Source organism: Sinohyriopsis cumingii, chromosome 12 (genome assembly GCF_028554795.1).
Source record: "Sinohyriopsis cumingii isolate HCF-2022 chromosome 12, ASM2855479v2, whole genome shotgun sequence".
NCBI classification, from domain to species: domain Eukaryota; kingdom Metazoa; phylum Mollusca; class Bivalvia; order Unionida; family Unionidae; genus Sinohyriopsis; species Sinohyriopsis cumingii.
This window is the reverse complement of record NC_142972.1, coordinates 107,700,512-107,722,091: the sequence shown is the minus strand read 5'-3', so window position 1 is coordinate 107,722,091 and position 21,580 is coordinate 107,700,512. Positions and strand designations below refer to the sequence as shown.

Sequence of the window (21,580 nt, the reverse complement as noted above, 5' to 3'; positions counted from 1 at the left end):
GTTGGGCTACAATAATTCATGAAATATAGTGGGGCTACAATTATTCATGAAATACAGTAGGGCTACAATTATTCATGGACTACAGTAGGGCTACAAGTATTCATGAAGTACAGTACAGACTGCAAGTATTCATGACATACAGCAGGGCTACACGTATTCATGAAATACAGTAGGGCTACAATTATTCATGAAATATAGTGGGGCTACAATAATTCATGAAATACAGTGGGGCTATAATTATTCAAGAAATACAGTAGGGCTACAATAATTCATGAAATACAGTAGGGGTACAGATATTCATGAAATACAGTGGGGATACACTTATTCATGAAATACAATTGGGATACACTATATCATGAAATACAGTAGGGGTTCAATTATTTGTGAAATACAGTATGGCTACAAATGTTCATGAAATACAGTGGAGCTACAATAATCCATATTCATTTGCAGACATTTTTATTAGATAATCAGAAGCTTGAATACTCACTATAAAGCACATCACTATAACATGGTCACTGATATAACACAGATCTCATTATACTGGTTTAATTATATATATCACTATAACATGGTCACTGATATAACACAGATCTCATTATACTTGTTAAATATATATATATGTGTGTCAGTGTGTGTGTGTGTGTGTGTGTGTGTGTGTGTGTGTGTGTGATTTGGATTTTTAGTGTAGCTTTAAAAAGATTTAGTCATATCGCTATGATATCTGTTATGTGTGGCAGTTTATAGTTATGTCTAGAACTGAGGCATCATGATGCAGACATGTAGCATGATGTCCCACCCAGTCACATTATCCTGACACCAGGCCAAGCAGTCCTAACACTAACCTCTTAATGCTGAGTGCCTAGCAAGGCAGCTGTTATTACAATTTTTATATGTCTTTGGTATGACTTGGCCATTGAGTGAACCCGCAATTTATGTACCCTTCTGCCTGATGTTTCGTTAGTGTACCCTTCTGCCTGATGTTTCGTTAGTGTTATAACTTGTGTACCCTTCTGCCTGATGTTTCGTTAGTGTTATAATTTATGTACCCTTCTGCCTGATGTTTTGTTAGTGTTATAATTTATGTACCCTTCTGCCTGAAGTTTCATTAGTGTAATAATTTATGTACCCTTCTTCCTGTTGTTTCGTTAGTGTACCCTTCTGCCTGATGTTTCGTTAGTGTTATAATTTGTGTACCCTTCTGCCTGATGTTTCGTTAATGTTATAATATATGTACCCATCTGCCTGATGTTTTGTTAGTGTTATAATTTGTGTACCCTTCTGCCTGAAGTTTGATAGCCTGTACATGCAGCTTCTCCCGAGATGTTACATTCTGCTTTTCAGCTAGCGCCACCAGTTGGTCAAGCTCTGCAGCGTATTTTGCATCCTGAAATGAGTTCTTCCTTGACAGGTGATTTTTTAGTGCCAATCCCATCACTGCCATTGGAAAAAATGGCAAAATATAGCATAGTAGAAAGAAAGTGAACAGAAAGTGAAATTCAATAAATAAGATTGCAGGTTTATGCTAAATATGTTATAAACTGACCTTATTATTATTATCATTATTATTATTATTATTATTATCATAACATGTTGCATTATATAAACTTCATTTACAGATAAGGAATACATAACAGATCTCTGAAGAAGCCCATCAACTGTTGAATAAGTCAATTAAGATATATATATATGTTTGCTGTTGGTTTGTTTGTCTGTCAAGTTCAGTATTGCTCACCAAAGTTGGGATCGGCTTCCAACATTTTCTGTAATGTGGTTGCTGTTCCACCAATAGCTGGATCCTCACACATTTTTGCAATCTAAAACAAATTAATCAATGTTGAAAAGATGGCATGATATAGCTATTGCCACAAAGTTAAACTGAAATGCTTTCTTCTCTGTAGTTTTTAACTTGTGTTCAATGTGTAGGATCCTGGTAATTATACATTTACATGTTGCCACTTATATGTGTGTATTCCATAAATTTTTCCTATTAAATCCATTAAAAGCCATAATGCTTGCCTTTTTAAATTGATCAGTATGATAAATCAAGGAAATTAATTTTAGGTAACATACCAGCATAAAGATAGTTCACAATGATCGGATTCATAATATCCCATAATACGTTAATTCCACATTCCTGACAACTTAACAGAGAAAGTTTAGTCCACATTTGTGTGATTTAATGTATCTATTAAACATCACTATCTAATGCCATCTGGTTGAAAGTCCAAGAATTTGTCCTCTGTCAAAGTTCTGAAATACTCTTTAGTAGTATAGTGATTGTAGATTCTATATGCCTTGAAAATATCCTCTGATTGTATTTCTTTGGCTTCACTGTCATATGTAGAGATTGCGTTTGGGTTCTGTCAGTAACTCTTTGATCATACAGCTGATGAAATGTATTGAAAGCTGCAACTGAACATATGTGAACTGTGCAACAAGATCACACAAAAAATACACCCACACCCACAGATGGTATATGTATGTACGTATGTATGCATGTATGTATATATGTATGTATGTATGTATGTATGTATGCATGCATTTTTGTATGTTAGTGGCATCCATATCAGCTCCATCCTGGTCTATCCCATTGTATCCATCATTACTTGCAATTCTGCTCAACAGCTATGGAAAGACTTCATGGATGTAAACCAATGTATTAGGTTTAAATTGAAAAGATCAAGTTATACTTTAACTATGTATGACAAATGCTAATAGATGTATGGTCACTAATTGAAGTAGAACGTTGACCTCAAATCAGATCTGCTCAATCTTGACTCCATGTCATATTACTTGTACAACAAACCAAATTAAGTGGAATTTAACTAATTATGTAAAATAATAAACATCCAAATGGCAAAGATGAATTGAATTCACTGCTGAAAGCTTTTGTCTGCAATAACAGACGAACTGAACACACTGCTGAAATCTTTTGAATGCAATAACAGATCAACTGTATTCACTGCTTAATGGTCCATCCTGCAATAAAAAATCAAATGAATTCACTGCTGAATTATGTTTCTTGCAATAACAAATTATATGAATTTACTGAAGAATGATATTTCCTGCAAAATAAGATGAACAGCAACAAGATAAAAGACAACAACCTGATATAATAAAGAAAGTGATACAAAAGCTCACAATAAAGCAACAACTGGGGAAGCACTCAGGCTGATTTCATCGATTTCAAGTAAACTGTAGATTGAAAGGGAAAATCATTTTGCTGAACAAACATTAACTGAATTTTTAATTCCGAGTCAAATCTAATGAAATCGGTTAGAACAAATTGATGATCACCAACAAATGGAGAACGATACAAGAAAAGAACAAATTAAATGCACAACAAAAAAAAACAGATATGGAATTGAATCATTCAAGATATAAATATTTGAATCTTAGGAGATCTGGATTATGTCATTCTGGTTATAACCAAGGCAAATTTGAAACAAGATTTGACTGTGAAGAATGACAAATCAAGAAAAATACAAAATTACAGAAGAACATCCAACTTTTCCTTAAAATGCTTTCTTTCAGTATAGAACAAAGTGTTTTATGATTCTCAATGCTTTTGTGATTTTGAATCCGTTCTTGCAATATTTACATCATTTAACACACTGCAGAAAGTCCATTATGTATTTTAATTCATACTAATTTTAACAATGAAATAATTAAGTTTTTTACATTTTGGATTGTGCATGATGTTGCAATGATAACTGCTAAAACAAACAAAAAATGTATCTGCATTAGTGTAAATGAGCAACAATGTCTTGTGCTACAGTCATTTAAAGTGTGTACTGGTTTTGACATATAATATGGTAGGACTTAATCTCCAAAAGTTTACATTGTTTTGATTTTAAATAAATTGTTCTTTTATTTACTGTATTTAACACATTATTTTATTTACTGTATTTAATACATTATATTTTTTACTGTATTAAAACATTATATTATTTATTAGACTTAATACATTATATTACTTACTGTATTTAATACAATATATTGTTTACTGTATTTAGTGCATTTAATTATTTACTGTGTTTAATACATTCTATTTTTACTGTATTTAATACATTATATTTGCAACCTAGTTTAAGTCATTGAAATTAACCAATCCATTAACCTTTGGTTTGCAGATCCAGCCATTTAAAGAAACTGAACTATTTCAGTCAGTTACTATTAATTTCTACTCAATGTTATAATTGTTTTTCACTTCCTGATTGTGCATTGCTGATTTAATATATGAACTACGACCTTGCAGAAAAATACGTTTTGTTTGTCTGTATGATATCTTACACATCTGAATTAATTTATCTGAATTAACTTATCAGCTATCAATGATTGTGAAGCTCTGTATGCTAATATAGGCCATTGCTTAAGAACTTGTTCATATATATATATATATATATCAACCCCGCTATACCGCGAATTCGGATATAACGCGGTCGTGGCGTGGCTCCCGAAATTTCGTATATTCATTTGCATATAAACAAATATTTTTTTTTTAAAGTGCATGAAATAGTGTATAAAAAATGTATTATCATTATCGGGAAGAGATCGCGTATGAATTCGAATTTAATATGATCGTGGCGTGGTTCCTGAAATTTTAAATACATGTATGTGTATTTTTTTCTCGTACCGGGAAAGAATTTTTTTTTTAAGTACGAGAAATAGTGTGTAAAACGTTTATTATCATTTTGGGGAAGAATTCACGTATGAATTTTAATATAATACGATCGTGGCGGTGCTTCTGAAATTTAACAATATCACCAGGTTCTTAAAGTGTTATGCCAAAATAACATTATCGGAAATGTTACTTATTACTGGTTCATGAGTAAAGCCAGTAAGTCGTCTTTGTGATTGTCTTCAATTAATTCTGTATACAATCGTTGCTCAAACAATAGCCAACACATGTTTCTTCTTTAACTGCATACACAACCAAGCAGCAGACAATGCGGTGGTTGATAAAAGATTCTCAAAGTTTAATAAACATCAAAAAACAAAAGCCGCCAACATGTTTGCTCTGCTTGGAGTTGTTACTGCACTTAGTTTTCTGATTTTACATGGGTATGGTGTTTGTTTATGAACTCGTAATTAATTTCCTATTTTTTATAGAATTATTTTACCGTTATGGAAAAGCAAGTTCACAAACGCAAGTCGTTCTCTGCACTTTGCACAATGTTTAGCATATTAGTTTTCACACGTTTCTTTCGATATTCACAAAGTCTGAAGTAAAAGTTGTATGCAAGCTGAAAGCATGTGTTGATTGTTAATTATTATTGCTGTAGTCGTTAAAACGAATAGGCGTACAAAGCGTTAATAACTGGAAATTTACAATGGATAAATGAACACGAAAACGCATATGAGAAAATTTTAGCAGTATGAAAATTGTACAGATACCGTCCGTAGACTCCGGAACGTAATGAACCGTACACGTGCTTCGTCTTTCTTAGCCTAATTTTGCTGTTAATTTTTCCCACTGAATTCACAGATAATGATGTGGGACAAAATTATTGAATAGTTTAAATATGTATGCAATTTTTTCAATGGAATTACATATATAATGGATTAACTGCAAGCCCCGACGGTACGATATCAGACGGCAAGTAAACGGTGTTGATACTATGTTCATGCTGTATATTAAACGTTGAATTCAGACACAATGATCTGAGAAAAAAATTATGCAATGAAGGCACGATAATAAACGGTGTTGATACCCTATTCATCATATACATTAGAATGTGTGCCAATGAGTTGTTCTCCGTAAAAAGTAAAATAGTGTAACGCGACCCCGATATTAACTCGATCCAATATTTTGGTCCCCAATTATCGCGTTATAGCGGGGTTCCACTCTGTATATGTGTGTATATATATATATATATATATATATATATATATATATATATATATATATATATATATATATATATACGCTAGTATGCATGTGTGTATGTATGTGTGTATGCTTCATCCAGTGTTAGCTTGTACTGTAGATAAGAAAATCACAATTAATTTAAATAAACTAAAATTAAACTAATAAAATCTGTTATGGATCATCAGGCATCAGGTAAATTTAGTGAATTTATATGAAAATGGTCAGTGAAGCTGTTTTAACAGCTATAAGTAATGAAATAACAATTAACTTTAACAATCACCTATATAAACATACAATCCTAATGATACTGATTATTAGTTATGTCATTCAATCCATTTTGTGGTTTTAACAGTGAGGTTTGTTTTTCATTTTGTTTTCTGAAAAGACAGTATTATAAGGAAATGTTTAAGATTTGTTAGTAGTAACACATTCCGTGTTTTGGAAAGAAACAAATATGTCTGTAATTGGTCCCAACATATATTAACAGCACCTCTGCACTCAAAATCCATCAGCTCTACACATATAACAACAGAAGAACTAAGAAACACTCAACAAAAAATATATAAATAAACTAAATGGCATTATAACTGAGTTCTCGTGGATTTATATTTAAATTGTAACGAACAGATATTACTATTTTCTCTTAAAATTTATATGGATTAGTGATGCTTCATTTTTCATAAAATCTGGATGATTTCATTAAAATGTTGAGAGTTTGTGGCCTGACATTTTCATAAGATTTTGGAAGTTGTTGGTTTATGATTTTTCAAAAAATTTGGATGTTTAGTAGCCTGGGATTTCAAAAAGTTGTGATTGTTAGAGGCTTAGGATTTACATTTCATTTTCAGGGCTAATAGCATTAGAATTATTTATAAAAACATAAATATAGATCGCCATTGTCAAATTCCTACAGTATTTTTTGCTTTAAATGAAATATGATGGAGGACCATGTGATTTAGAACAAAGTAACCTTAATGATCAGGGATGGTTTTTTTTTACAAAATAGAAGTATTAGCTATACCCTGGACCATGGAAAATTGCAAACACAGCAGTAATTGTATGCAGTTATGGTATGATATTTTCAATTCAATGCACAGCAGTAGTGAGTTAATGGGAGTGTGACATTATTCTTATGGTTAATACATTCTACATCCCATGACTTTACCACCTTTGAAAATGCATGTTCCATGTTAAATACCCATGAGTGAAACAAATGGCCTCTCAAGTGGAGTTGCCAGTGGTAAGCCTTGTGCCAAAAACGTCAGCAAGGACAAATCCGTGAAAATTTACTTGAGTTTTAATATGCGCAAATCAATTGCCTGTTTTGTTTCTATTTTTACGCAAGCACTCCGGTTTTCCGTTTTAATCAACACGATCTTGATCTGAAGTGTTGTTTTCATCCTCAACTGACACCAGGTGGTTTGCTACTTATATGAAAATCGCTCTGTGCTGAATCAAGAACCTCTGAATAAAAAAAACAGAATGTATCTATTACAAAATTACTGTTATCAATATAGTTCTAACAACTCTTCCAACTGCTGCATAAATGACTGTTGCCAGGGTCACAATTCAGCAACATCAAGGCCAACGGTGATCGCAGCGCCTATTCCACAAATTGCAGCAACGACAACAGTCTTTTTAATGATTTCATTTTATAGCTGTTGTTCTGCTTTGATAATATTTTTGTTTCAAAAACCTAGATGTTCAAAGCCACTTTAAGAGTTCATCGCAGTTCTTCTATTCATATTATCACCACAAAATAACATTGCATGACAGGCAGACCTTGTCCAGATTCATAACAATCTGGTTTTTTGTTTTTGTTTTTTCCAGACGAGTTACTGTAAGTGATTCGATGTAATTGAGGAATAATTTGATGACAGTAGAGTTGTAGGTGAATTCTACTTCATCGTTGTAGAATCAGTCCCTTTATGGTTTTTTTTTGTATGACAGTCTAATTGTTTATGTGTGTTAATGCGATGATTCTCAGATGGCCTCAAGTTAGTACTGGCACAACAAGGTTGCTTCAACCATCGATTTCTTTTTCACCCTTGGTTGTATTTGAGGGATTATGGATACTGTATCCACGCAGATATTTGTCAACATGTGGCATGAAATCAGGATCAATATTAGCACTCTCTCCCAACTGGTACAATAGACTGTCTGCTAATCCGACTCTAACACCATCATCGCCTAGAATAAATTGTGCATCCACCATGTATAGGAAGCTGTCTCATGGTTAGATGCGGCTTGCCTGAAGGAGGTCCTAATAGAACGAGTATGTCAGTTTGTTATGTGCCTCCTGCTATCCGTAAAGGAGTTAACCATAATCGGTAACAAAAGTTTCAAACTTCATTATCATAATACTAACAAAAAGTCACTGATGGATGCCAATGTATTATTAATACATTTAATCAATGAATTATTATCTTTAAAATAACAAACAATTCAGAAGAAAGAAAAGAAAAGATAAATCAAAGTTAAATGAGACCACGAGCCAGGCAGGGAGATTCTACAGTGCAGCTCTTTCATGTAACCATATATTCAAACATGTTAATGTTTGTATAGGTCACTTAAACACTTGATCAAATGTTAATAAAAAGAAAATGTTTTTAACTCACTTCCTCCAAAGGGCGGCCGTTTTTTTAAAATCAAAAGCTCAAAAGCCATCATGGACCACCTTTGATTTCTTTCATACTTATAAAACCTCATAAAGCGCTTGTTCTGCCTAAACTCTCCAGAATAATTTTATTGGTTAAAATCGTGTTGCATTCACGTGTTATCCTTCTTAATGAGATTGATGGGCTACGCACCATTTCAGCTACTGCCAGAACAGTTCTAATCTTCAAGACTAGTTATATCAGATTCCTGTAATGCATTGATAAAACGTAAACATATCGTTTCTTTTTATTTTTTAATTTTTTAAAATCTGTTAATTTTCAAAAGCTATGAATTTCAACCATAAAACAGTATATATGGTAGACGGCCTTAAAATCTATTTGTAAAGTAATGAATTTCGAACTGTATTGAACCTTAAAGTTGAATGCATTGAGTCGAAATTCTTGAGTCTTACATTTCCTGAGAGAGGAGAAGGTTGGCTCGAGGAAGCCTAAAAAGAATAGTGCTTTCCTCGTTAAACAAGAAAAAGGGAATAGGTGGCTGTCTTGTAAGAAAAGACAGGGTTTAGTACTAGGACAAACAATTTCTGAAAGAGAACAGCATTAAGGTATGCAATTTTATTTTTTCATGCATTTTTCCATTTTTGACTGTTTGTTTTACACAAATGTGTTTCATATGACTAGGACCCATATTATTATCATTTATTCAATTTCAAGGAAATCTGTTGATGCTAGAGTTGTCATGCAATGTATATCTTTAATTTTACAGTTGCTAGTTAGCTGATAGAATTGATGATTGCATCCTATCCAAGTTTTCATATGTGTTGGATTTCATAGGGTTATATGAAATAATTTCCTTTGTTTGTTAGGACGATCCTGATTGTCGTGAGTTAACGATATTCGCATATTTATATCTTATTTTGTAATGTTTAAATAATCTTGTAAATTAGAAATTGCTGTGAGCTAAAATTTTGTAAATTGTATGCAATAGTAATCGAGCATGCGGTAGCGTAAATAAAGAGATACCGTAATGTTGGATATACCGCTCACTTGTTAATTTATGGCGGGTCGCTGTGAAGCGATGTTGATGTTCTATATTAATGATTAAGTCAGAATTTATGCAGTGTGTGGATATCTAGCATGCTTCTGAGTAACATCAGTGAGGGAATTTTATGTACATATAGAAAATGTTACATACATAGATTTATGGGTAATTTTGTTCTTTAAGGAACAGCTTTCTGGGGAGAGACGTGACAGTCCGAAGACGGAAATCCGAAGAATAAAAAAGTGACGAGTTCAGAATAAACGACCAGGAAGTCCAGGAAGGGGTGAAGCGTACAGAATATGAAGGCTCAATGAAATAGGAAGACGTTGATACACGGTCAAGGGAAGAAGGTGATGCAATCAGTCGTGGACAGTACGCTCTTTTCACCACTCATTAAGATGAAATAAATCCAAATTAGACACTGCTATTAAATTATGTTGACATAACTTAAGTTGAATTGGAATTGACTATATTAATTTGTTTTAATTAAATTTGTTAGTTTTCGGGGGGGGGGGGCTCGTATTGCATCATTTCTTCCCAGTAGTCTTGTCCAGATCGCCGTTGAACTTATATCTTTCCGCTCCCACCGGGCTTTAATATCGAGGGAGGTCATCCTCTACATAACGCCAGGCAAATCCAATTAACCACCCTTCTTACTAAGAGGGTAACGTTACACTATTCAATTGTAGAACTGTGTTAATTAAATTCGTTGGCTATATAGGCATTTATGTTTTCACATTCAGTGAAATTTTATAAACACGGTTTTGCATTATACCTGTGTCACTGTAGCATCAAACATTTTGCAAGCCTCGTCACTGGGTGTGGTCAGAGACAGGCCCTCTGCCCGCCATTGCTGTAATGGAAATAATACAATATGGCAATGTAATTACAAGATTAACAAACACAGAATTACTTAATACATCATAATCTGGAAAAACGCATATACCTTAGTGAAGACAAAACAAGTAGAGAAAGGTTTGAAAATCTAATAAAACTGGCTTACAATGTGTAGATGGACAAAAGAACCAAACCAAGACGTTCTAATGCGTATGATTTAGATTTTAACGTATCATTAACAATTTTCCAGTCATATCGCTACGATGTCTGCAGTGTGGCACTTTCTAGTGATGTCTAGCACTGAGGCATCATGCTGCAGACATGTAGTATGATGTCCCACCCAGTCACATTATCCTGACACAAGGCCGACCAGTCCTTACACTAACTTCATAATGCTGAGCGCCAAGCGAGGCAGCTGTTAGTAACATTTTTAGAAGTCTTTGGCATGACTCGGCCTGGGATAGAACCCACGACCTCCCGCATCCCAGGCGGACGCATTAACCACTAGGCCGCCGGAGATAAGAAAGTTGACAAAATCCCTGTCCCACTTAATATTATCATTGACAAAATCCCTGCCCCACTTGATATTATCATTGACATAATTTCTTTCCCACTTGACATTATTACTGACAAAATCCCCGTCCCACTTGACACTATTACTGACAAAAATGTATCCCACTTGACATTATTACTGACAACAATTTGTCCCACACATTATTACTGAAAACAATTTGTCCCACTTGACATTATTACTGACAAAGTCCCAGTCTTATTTGATATTACTACTGACAAAATCGCTTTTGCTAATTCAAAGATAACTATTGTATATAATAAATGTTTGCTGGTTCCTTTAATTTTAATGAAAACAGTGAGCGTTTATTTGTAAACTTTAATTGCAAAGCGTTTGTAAACAGTTTTTCTTTGTTACTGATGAAAGGATTTAAATGGAATTTTATTGAAATCGTCCACTTTGAGCATCACAAATACAATTGCTTAACTGTTTTAGAAAAATCGTCCTAAAGAAGAAATTTTAAAACTTACAAAACAGGTATTCAACTGGAATAATATTAAATTTTGTGTAAAAAGCGCAATAACCTATGTTAAAATTTAGGCAGCCAAACTATGTATTACAAAATGAAACTAGCTGATGGAATAAAATTCCATTTAACAGCACCTTGATCGCCTCTATAAGATGTATAACACGTACTGTGTTATACACCTCATTGATCTACACGATGGTATTCCAGACTGTTGGACTTGGCAACACCGTATGTTCCAATGAAAACATTATTATATAAAGTAGTAATATTAATAATTGCTATAGTATCCAGTAAACTCGATGACTGGTGGAAATTATTGTTATTCGATCTCTTATTTATAGCAATGAAGTACGTGTAAAGTACGCGCTAGGTACCTTTATTTAGATTCAGTCCAAGTGTGATAATGAAATCTGCATTAATTAGATAAAATAAAATAAACCACAGAAAGCATTTTCCAGTTATCTATCTTCTGTTTCTCCCATTTTGTTCCTAATTTAAAAAGAAAACAGTAGTTGTCTCATCTGCTCTATGTTCCCATTAAGATATTTAAAATGATAAAATGTCAGCAATTTAAAAATTTAAAACAGTTGTTAATCTAAAGATTCACCGAAAACTCAGTTGTTTTCCGGCTCTTCTTAACACTATTCATAAGGGGAACGGGGGGGGGGGGGCGAGTTACGCTGATAACAGAAATTTGCATAATGCGTAAGAAATTTTAAAAATTGTAATGGGCCGAACAGAATATGGGACAAATGCAACACAGGGGCTGACTGAACAGAATATGGGACAAATACTACAAAGAACCCAAATAGAAACAAGACAAATACAACAAAGAGTCCAAATAGAATATCAGATAAATACAATGCAGGGGCTAAACAGAATATGAGAAAAAGCAATGTAGGAGCTGAATGCAATATGAGAAATACAACGCAGGGGCTGAAGGCAATATATGACAAAAACATCGAAGGGGTTTCACACAAAAAAGTGATCTGCTTAAAAGACATCAATGTATGGGAACATGAAGGCTATTTAACTTACATCACCTGGCAATATCTGTTGATATTTAATTACATAATCGACTTCCATGGTTTGATTTTGCAACAAACAAGTATTACATTTCTGCATATCATGAGCTGGAATGTGTGCATACTTTAACTAGAATCTGTTTTATGAGGTTGGATTGGCCAGGTATTATTTTGATCGCACTGATACTTGATCCTGTATCAATCAGCATTTGTCTGGTCAATCCATTTCATTGATACTTGATCCTGTATCAACCAGCATTTGTCTGGTCAATCCATTTCATTGATACTTGATCCTGTATCAATCAGAATTTGTCTGGTCAATCCATTTCATTTAGAATAATTTTTAATTTAAGTTGTTTGATATTTCTTCAAAACATAATTGTCTTATCTATCGCTATGATTACTGACACTTTCTTGTGCAATATTATACTTTGTCTTACGCTGTGTATGTCATACGCTGTGTACGTATGTCTTACGCTGTACATGTATTATGTGTAGTATTCGAGAAAGCATGATTTATATTAAATAATAAGACGCAGAAAATTTATGTTGCGCATTTTACGCGTCAGTATTCACAATAACAGTTTTCATAACTGGATTGCTTCGTCTGTTTGACTCGAAAATAGCTGCCATCCTTAAATATGGGCTGAGGTTTGAATGGTTTAATATGCCAATGATACTGAAAAGAGTTCCTCATTTTATAAATATAGTATTGGTACATCTATGTGTACTCCAAATACATTCGTATAAAATTAATTAGGAATGAAGATATGCAATATTACGTATTTTGAAATATTGGCTAAAAATTCAAAAAATGCCAGAAAACAGATTTCCAAAATGATGCTAAAATTTACAGTTAAGATGGGGAGGAATTGTGATTGCTGGGTTAACAATGTTGAAAGACTTCTATATATTTGAATTTATCAGTTTTTGGAGTAATCGAGGCGTACATTATGAAAATACATTTCTTCGTTTGTTCGGTCGGAGACGTGAAGATATTTTTAGGCTAAAGCTGCAGGATGTAAATAAGTCGATGGAAAGACTGCGTTTCTATAAGTCACTGGGAGTAGAATTCACTTATCAAAATTATATAGAATTGTTAGGAGATGGCAATTTTTGTGATATAATCACTGTGCTTAGAATCAGGAACCTGCTAATCAGAAAAAACATAGGAAGATATGAAAATATTTGTTATGAAGAAAGATTGTCACATTTGTAACGTTAATATCGAAAATGAATTTTTTTTATTACTGCTTGTCCGCTACATGGAGAATTACGAAGAAAATATTTGCCCACGATTGTATATAAAAAATACAACTTTGGAAAAATGTATGACTTTAATACAAAATGATATTTGTCAAATTATGATGACTAATTTATCAATTTCTACTATAAAAACCTTATAGATTAGAGAAAGCAGTATTATTCTGGTAGCACACTATATCCCTAATAAAATGCACGTGGGACCAAACGTCCCAGCCAAATGGTACTAAGCAAGAGTAGCGTTAGGGCCGAATCGTTCCGGAACGACGTGGTTTGGGGCCTAAATGACACTAAGCCATCCAAAGTAACCGGCCCAGATCTGACTGCACTGTAGCCAAGAAAACTGCCTGTGACTGTTTTCATTTTCTTTTTCCTTATTCTGATGAATGCAACAATTTCAAAGAAGTTAAAGTAGCGCACTTCTTCAACACCACCACCCCCAAGTAATGAAAGACAAAAATATATTCTACAAAAATAATTGTCTACATTTTAGAGTTGAAATGATAACATCAACAGTCAGCAAACGAATTGGATTCAATGTCGGACAGGTGTATATCAGCCGTGAAAATATGTTTCCTGATTCACAACAACCTGATTATATAGAATTTGCAAAACAAATATTCAGGATATAAAAACTACGCGTCAGAGAAGTAAATCGTATATTATATTGCTGGATAGTTTCGTGCGTGACAGTATTTATATTAAATGAGTGCATGACAGTCCGATAAATCAGCAGCCAAACCTGTACTGACATTGATGAACGGTTTCACATCCGATCTCATCTCTTCGTAAAATCATGCAATTTACGCAGATATAACTGTCCGAAACACATTAGTGAAATGTTTCTGACATTTATTTCTCGCGGCTAATGAATTACAGTGGATAGAAGAGGCCTTTCGATGATATGTACAGGATATTTCCAAACCAAAGTCTGTTTGTCATCTTGTAAATCCACATGGAATAGCAAAACTACCTTCTGCCATCATTTCGAATTTTATGACTACATCCGATTGTTACATCATAATCGCTATAATTAGCCGCGATGGTCGAGTCGAGCCACATGACTAAAGCAATCCGAAATTTTAAAATGAGCGAAAGCCACATCTGACTGGTTTCTGGATCTGACTGGTGGGAATGATTTATGAACCTAATCGTAAGCAACATGAATTACATACATGAAATTGACAGAGAACAGTTTGTTTTTTATTTTTAAAAAAATTCTTTACGCCAGGCTTGACATGTTATAAAACACGTGTCCAATAATTTGAGACTGAAAATGCAGCCAACTTCCTTATTCACACTTGGCATGACGTTAATAATATACACACCTCTTGCGCGCGCGCATAATAATGAAACATTTACATAACGATATGTTCGATTTTACGAGATCTGAGAGGGCTAGCTACAGGGAATGACAGAAAGTGTTAGTTATACACCACAAATACAGAGCCTTCTACAAGAAAACGGTGAACATCCTGTCACTTTAATTTACCCGAAATTGGTGGGCCATATGTGCTCAAGTTTTACATATGTAACAAACTCAGTGAACTAGTATGCAGCTCACATTAGTCATAATTTCCTTTAAATTTTTGCGCAGTTATCCGTCGAATATCAATTCTTTACCTTGCCGCTTGTCCCGCCATCTTTTCTTTATTGCTTCTAAAATGATTCGTAGACTGTATAGTTATTAATATCATCTACTGCAATGTCTACCATGTGCTATATTTATGAGATCTTTTTTTCAGCATTTTCGCGATCAGTCAGGTTAGCGCGAAAAGAAAACCTTGAAAAATAATGTTCCAAAATTATTTACTCTTCATTTCTTAGCTACTTGCATTTATTTGGAATGTATTATATAAAACCTGTTCATCACCAATAAAAAAACGGGGCAAGAAAAAAAACCCAAGGATATACCAATGGATAATTTGTTGTTTATTTTTTTAAAAAAGTATTAAAATTCCTATCAGCAAAAGGCATTTCTGGACCACTAATTTTGTAAAGTCCCATAGAGATATTTCCAAAGTTACCGGATGGTTTCAGACTAATGTCCAGTAAAGGAAAGTATGATTGATGGATGGATGAATTAACACAAATGGATGAAAAGGTTTACAATACTGCAAATGATGAAATATTAACTGTAAATGACAACATTTACACCACTAATCTATTAAGTGTACCAAAGTTCATGGATGTATTTTCGGAGTTTTGCCCATAGTGAAAGTGTGGATGGATCGATGGGTGGATGACAAATGGACAAAAACATTATTAAGTTTTCAACTAAAGAACTGTATACAGCAAACGACACGTCTAGACCACTATTCTCATACATGTACCAAATTTCAGTCAGACATTTTGAATAGCTTTGTTATTGTGGGGCGTGATATGATCCACTTATGGTGCTCTGCTTGTCGTTACCTAGGAGATGATCGACCATATTGTTATTGCCCAGATCCAGCCAACTATAAAACAAAATATTAAATTAATGCAGGAATGACCGAGATCAAAGATATAAAATAGTACAAGACAAGGTCCCGTATGTAAAATAGAAAAACTGAATCAATTACACAAACAAAATGAAACTAAACATGACATCTGAATGATACATTTTCTCTTAGAAATAGAATTATACAAATTATGCGAAATGCAATTAGCCGTTCTGTTATACTGATAAAACAATTTCATCATATAATCGAGTGAATGACCGAACTCAAATAGCCGGCATATCAGCATAACCTGGTTGCTTGTGGTCCCTTCCAAACCACTCTTGGTGAGATGTCAGCGGTGCCGTAATTCTTTTCTCTCTCTCTCTCTCTCTCTCGATCCATCGATCTTCTTCGGCTCATCAACCTTAACTTGGTTGTAGTCTGCACTCCTTTCCACTGTGTAGCACAGGTATGGAGCTATTTTCCCCCTTTGTGCCCTTTTGAGACTAGTTCTTTCTTTCCTCAAATTCTTCCACACCATGGTCCTTGGACGAGTTAACGAGATATACTTGTTATTTCTCGGATGATAAATTAATACTTCCGACAAAAACTAAGACTGACCAATTTCGCGAGGGAGGTTACTTAAGACCCTTGAATTTCGCCTAGACACCACCACCATCACCTCCACCACACACCCGTTTACCGTAGCCAATCAGGATTAACTTTATCTAACCGCCAAAGTTTTAACACTCCCATCGAAGTCAGAATAATTCTGTCTAGTCTGACTTTATGAATAATATTCCTGAAAAATTTCATTTTTATGACACTTATTTCCAAATGGTCAGGGTCATACATGGAAAGAAAGTCACGTTTATTTACAATGTGTCTTGACCCACAATATGCGAAAGACAATATCACATTTAAGTGTATCACGCACAGGTGTCCAATATTTTCGTGTTAGGTCAACTTTGAACACTATCGCTTGTTTGTGCCAACAAAGAAACGCACAAAATGGAATGTGCTTATCGTCAATTTAAATCGGTGATGCTCTATATATTCTGCAGTAGTATTAAGCACTGGCCCTGACAGATTATCTCCATCGAAGATCAGTCGATGGACCGACCGATCGATGTTAGGCTAAAAAATATAAAAGGAATGTTAAATAACAAACAAACAGTATATACTCGCTTATAAGAAGAGTTCAACTGCAAACTGCGTAGACCGAGACCTGCCATTGCATCACGCGCTGACAGATCTGGGTCTGTGCAGTTTGTTATGAGTAATCAGTAGAACGAACAACATAGACACTGATCTGCAGGCTAATTATGCGAGGGTACAACATGATCTTTGTTGATTGCAGTTTGACTCGACTTTTAAGTGAGTACAGACGGTATCTGTTTTTACAAGTGCATCTATTATTTAACAGAGATTTCTTTGCTACGCCACTGAGTGTTACAAGACACATAGCATATACTGTATAAAGTAGGGGTGACACTTCGAGAAACAAAGGCAATAAATTGACTGGGATTTCGTTGAGGCTAGGATGCCCCCATATACTACTAATGATTTGTCACAAAAAGTGCAGAGTCCATTAAGCTACATAGCAGTTACATTTAAACCCCAATATAGCATTCGTAATACTGTGTGAAAGAGAGAGAAAAAGAATGGGAAGAAGAAAGAAATCTCAGAAGCTAGTGAAATGAAGACAATACAAGCAAATGCAAATATATAACACCACCACCCACATATTACAAATGTTTGACTTCTGTTTTCAAAATACCACTCCGAAAGAGTAAACGAAGACCATACATATCGATCTTAATTTTCATGTTGGTTTTCTAAGCAGCTTCAAAATTATATAGCTACAAAACAGTGCTTATGTTCCTGACCATGAAATTACAAATTTGAACCCAGCGCACATAACTATTAGTTTCATCCTTCTATTACTAAATGCTCGTTCTTGGACAGCAAGGGAAAGCTTACACTGCTGACCCCTTAGTTTGACTTCTGCCTTAAGTCTGATACGCAACATCTAGATTAATGTAAGTATACCACGTGAGTGAAAATGAAAGTGTGACAGATGGGAACATGAATAAATATACGTATAACGCAAGGGGGGGGGGGCATCTCTGTACCAATGTTCAGTCTGAAGTGGAGAGGGAGGGACAGAGAGACAGGGAGGGGGATTGAAGGAGTGGCATACTGGTACTGATGAGCAAAATACCCTGCAAGCAACTAAAGTTACAATTTTATGATAGTAGCTTAATACCCACTGCGCAGACTCAAGCAGGCTCATAGATACGTAATGGACCCAATGCGATCTAAGGCATGCCAAATGAGGCGACTTGTGGAAGCAGTCGCAGTGGTGCCTCCGTGGTTAGCGCGCTGGACTCGCGACTGGTATGGTGCTGGTTTCAATACTACCAATGGATCAGCCTGGATCGACTACTGCTTTGAGTCTTTGGGGAATACCCTGTACTTCAACTGCATCAACACTAAATAACATTCTTGTGTTGATGTACGGTAAAACCACAGGAGTCTGTCGCTTTATCAATAAAGTACGACGAAATCTCTAACAACATGAACTCACCTTATCAGTACTATAAGTGAACACAAGTAGTGCAAACGTGACCAAAACCCTCAGCTCGATTCGACTGTTCTCACGCGTCTTTTATCGCTTCAAAATCGCAAAACAAACTGAAAAACTAAACATATCGATTCAAAAGACAGTAACTTACCAACGCATAACTCTCGGACGGCCATCGCATGAATCCAATCCGACGATTTATTTTCACCATTACGGTCACATCATGAAAGTAACTTCACAAAATAAGATGTTTAACTTGCTTTTTATTTCAGGCTGAATCATTTGATAATTTTATATAACTTTCCAGAAAAGAAACAAGTAGTTAAAGTTCAGATAGTAGAAATAACGGTTGATGACGTCGTCACACTGCAAATAATAAAATCTAGACGGATGCTGGACCCGGTAGATTTAAAAATGTGTTCGATCGACTTTCTAGAAGTTGCCACATTATAAGATGATCTTTTGTTTGTACTGAGGTTTTTTCATAACAGAAACTAATAATGAAAAAGAAAATATGATACTTGTATGAGAGATGTATTATTTATTATGATGATGATGATAACGATACAGAGAAAGAAAGAAAAAAAAAACAAAAGGAAAGAGGAAAAACTGATACTTTATACCACTGATGATGATGATGCGTGAGAGAGAGAGAGACAGATATACAGACAGACGAGGCAGGTAACACTAAATACTAAAATTATCAGAATTAATGTGTATACAATGCAAGGACAGTCTGAGCGTTATCAGCAACTGTAGGCCCATGTATGTATGCATGCATGCATGCATGCATGTATGTATGTATGTATGTATGTATGTATGTATGTATTTACAGAGTGAGAGCATTATTTTTTTACAACTTTTGAAAATTGTAGCAATATAATACTGTAAATAACATTTTCATGATGCATTCATTATTCTGAGCAAATTCGGCTCATCGATTGATTCCGCATTATTACATTTCCCATTTCCCGGCTGACACATGTCATTTTCACCGCCCCGGTGGCCTAGTGGTTAGAGCGTCCGCCTCGGATGCTGCAGGTCGTGGGTTCGATCATCGGCCGTGTCATACCAATGACTTAAAAAACGATAATAGCAGGTGCCTCGCTTGGCGCTCAGCATTAAGAGGTTAGTGTTAAGACTGGTCGGCCTGGTGTCAGGATAATGTGACTGGGTGGGATATCATGCTAAACGTCTGCGGCATGATGCCCCAGTAGACATCACTATAAACTGCCACACTGCAGACATCGTAGCGATATGACTGAAAAATTGTTAAAGCTACGTTAAAAATGCAAAATCACATCACATCACACCTCACAAATTACCCAAACATTAAAAGATAACACGAATTCTGCGCCGAGTTCGGTACGATTATTAGACCCTAACGCATATTTTCTGTAGGGTAGAAACTGGTACAATGGATTACTTCCGTCTGATGGATTCTGCTACGTAGGATTTATGACCGTAATGGTAAAATAAAGGTTAGTTCGCCGAAGTGGATTCATGCGATAGTCGTCCGAGAGTTAGTCGTTGGTACGTTACTGTCTTTTGAACGAATATGTGTAGTTTTTCAGTTTTCTTGCGATTCTGAAGCGACAAAAGACGCGTGAGAAAAGTCGAATCGAGCGGAGGGTTGTGGTCACGCTTGCACTCCTTGTACCGATAAGGTGATTTCATGCTGTCAGAGATTTCGCCGTACTTTATTAATAAAACGTCAGACTCCTGTGGTAAAACTCAAACCGAAAGTTACTGTGCAAGCCTGCAGTTATGGGATTGGTAAGTTAACGAGTTTTGCTAGAAAGTGACGACGACGCGTATCTTCTCTCTCCCCCTCCCCTTCAACTTCGTACCTAGAGATGCATTCCTCGTGGCATATACGCACGTCCAGAACCGTCCTCCATTCAAATAAAGGAATCCTTTCGGACTGAATGAATTGCGCTGAGAGATAATACATCAAACATGAAATTATTATGTAAAGACAAAATCATTTATAAAATCTAATAATACTGTATCATTAATTCATTAATAACTCGGTTATTTAACATACCTGACTGTCTTTCCAGCTCATGTTGATTTTATCAATACAGAAAGAACTTTGTCTAGGCCTACAAGTCATGTGATTTCAGTTCTATTTATAGCTTAAATATCGCACAAACCAGATTACGGTATGTAACGGATATAGACATGCCAGCATTTGTTTAGCCGGCACAAGTAACTAGGAAATAACACCCTCTTTCTTCTGCATGTTCTACTTCTTGTGCTCATATTCTTCTCCTTTGAACAGGAATACCTATAAAATAGGTTTAAAATATGGTGGCAGTATATGAAGAAATCATACATCAGTCAAATAACATTCAAACATATGAAATGAAAGAGTTTGTAGTCACACTTTGTTTTCCCAAATTATGAGCAAATGATGTCAGGCTTCAGGTTTTCATAACGTGGATTAAGTCCTCCCCCTACATGAATTGCTGCACACTTAAAATATTACGTAATATCAAAGTTACATGAATACTGCACTGAGAGAGAGAGAGAGAGAGAGAGATTTGATGACGCGTAGTTTGTGTTAAGTTAATAACGGATATGAGTTATCGAATGGGTGAAACTGGGTGAAGAGTTTGTGAGTGTTTAATTCACGAAGTTAAATATATCCGCTATGTTGGCCAGCTAAAGTGTACAAAGGACTGAAATAGCAGATTTCTTATAATAATGTTACCTGTTCAACGTTTATACTTTGGTTTGTGTTGATTTGCACGGAAGATACGAGTAATAACATAAATCTCTTTCCTATTACAATGTTTAAAAATGTACATACAGTGCATGGAAGAAACAATCAAGTCCACAGTGGGATTAAAACGTAGTAATTAAGT

At 34.9% G+C, this 21,580-nt stretch overlaps 1 protein-coding gene across 2 annotated transcripts in view; it reads right to left on the bottom strand.

Annotated features, from left to right (window-relative positions):
* The window catches only part of LOC149787216 (tetratricopeptide repeat protein 38-like), a 66,284-nt gene extending 45,387 nt beyond the window's left edge, over positions 1–20,897 (bottom strand). The window contains exons 1-5 of one of the 2 annotated variants that reach the window (XM_089977716.1): positions 20,758–20,836; positions 16,434–17,260; positions 10,311–10,388; positions 1,736–1,817; positions 1,278–1,437 (exon numbers count right to left, since the gene is read on the bottom strand). In XM_089977716.1, the coding sequence (XP_089833842.1) occupies positions 1,278–1,437; positions 1,736–1,817; positions 10,311–10,334 (266 nt within the window). In that variant the 5' untranslated portion in view covers positions 10,335–10,388; positions 16,434–17,260; positions 20,758–20,836. Of the gene's footprint in view, positions 1–1,277; positions 1,438–1,735; positions 1,818–10,310; positions 10,389–16,433; positions 17,261–20,757 lie in introns of both variants that reach the window. The other variant, XM_089977715.1, reaches the window with a different exon arrangement.
* Positions 20,898–21,580: the final 683 nt, after the last annotated feature.